At 77.4% G+C, this 1,012-nt stretch overlaps 1 protein-coding gene across 1 annotated transcript; it reads left to right on the plus strand.

The window, feature by feature from the left end:
* Positions 1-30: 30 nt before the first annotated feature.
* LOC120860160 (zinc finger CCHC domain-containing protein 2-like) lies at positions 31-1,006 on the plus strand (the record flags this gene model as incomplete). The annotated part of the gene is made up of 1 exon (XM_040235958.1): positions 31-1,006. A coding segment is annotated over exon 1 (976 nt), but the record flags the coding sequence as incomplete, so codon positions are not given.
* Positions 1,007-1,012: the final 6 nt, after the last annotated feature.

The raw sequence follows: 1,012 nt of genomic DNA on the forward strand, positions 1-1,012 counted from the left end.
GTTGCTGGCGGGGCGGCGGCGGGGGTGGGCATGCCGGGCGGTGGCGCGGGGCCCGCGGCGGCGGCGGCGGCGCTGCGCGAGCAGGAGCGGGTATACGAGTGGTTCGGGATGGTGCTGGGCTCGGCGCAGCGTCTGGAGTTCATGTGCGGGCTGCTGGACCTGTGCAACCCGCTGGAGCTGCGCTTCCTCGGCTCGTGCCTGGAGGACCTGGCGCGCAAGGACTACCACTACCTGCGGGACTCGGAGGCCAAGGCCAACGGTCTCTCGGACCCGGGCCCCCTGGCCGACTTCCGAGAGCCCGCCGTGCGCTCGCGCCTCATCGTCTACCTGGCGCTGCTGGGATCGGAGAACCGCGAGGCCGCCGGCCGCCTGCACCGCCTCCTGCCCCAGGTGGACGCGGTGCTCCGGAGCCTGCGCGCGGCCCGGGGCGAGGGCTCGCGGGGCGGCGCGGAGGAGGACGGCGGCGGCGAGGAGGAGGACGCCGAGAAGGACGGCTCCGGCCCGGAAGGCGGTGGCGCCGCGCCCCGGGCGGGCGGCGGGCTGGGGCTCAGGGCCCAGGAGGAACTGCTGCTGCTCTTCACCATGGCCTCGCTGCACCCGGCCTTCTCCTTCCACCAGCGCGTCACCCTGAGGGAGCACCTGGAGAGGCTCCGCGCCGCGCTCCGCGGGGGCGCCGAGGACGTAGAGGCGGCGCCGGGCCACTTGGCCGGCGCCCGGGCCCAGGTAAGGCGCGCCGGCCTCCCCGCGCCCGCGCGGCGGTCCCCGCGGCCTCCGCGCCCGGCTCCCGGACGTCCCCCGGCCGGGCCGGCCCTGACCCCGGCGCCGGGACTGATGTGCGTCCGGCCGGGCCGCTCAGCCCCACTCCCCTCACACACACACAGACACACGAGCACCCGCCATAACAGAAGGCTCTGGAAGGCTCGTCGCGCCGGGGCTGCCCCGGAAGCCCGGCGCTCAGCCCGGCCCTCGGCCGCGGGCTCTCGGGACCTTTCGGCCCCGGCGCTCGGTCGGG

The sequence above is a fragment of the Oryx dammah genome, unplaced genomic scaffold, assembly GCF_014754425.2.
Source record: "Oryx dammah isolate SB20612 unplaced genomic scaffold, SCBI_Odam_1.1 HiC_scaffold_10902, whole genome shotgun sequence".
In the NCBI taxonomy this organism is placed as follows: domain Eukaryota; kingdom Metazoa; phylum Chordata; class Mammalia; order Artiodactyla; family Bovidae; genus Oryx; species Oryx dammah.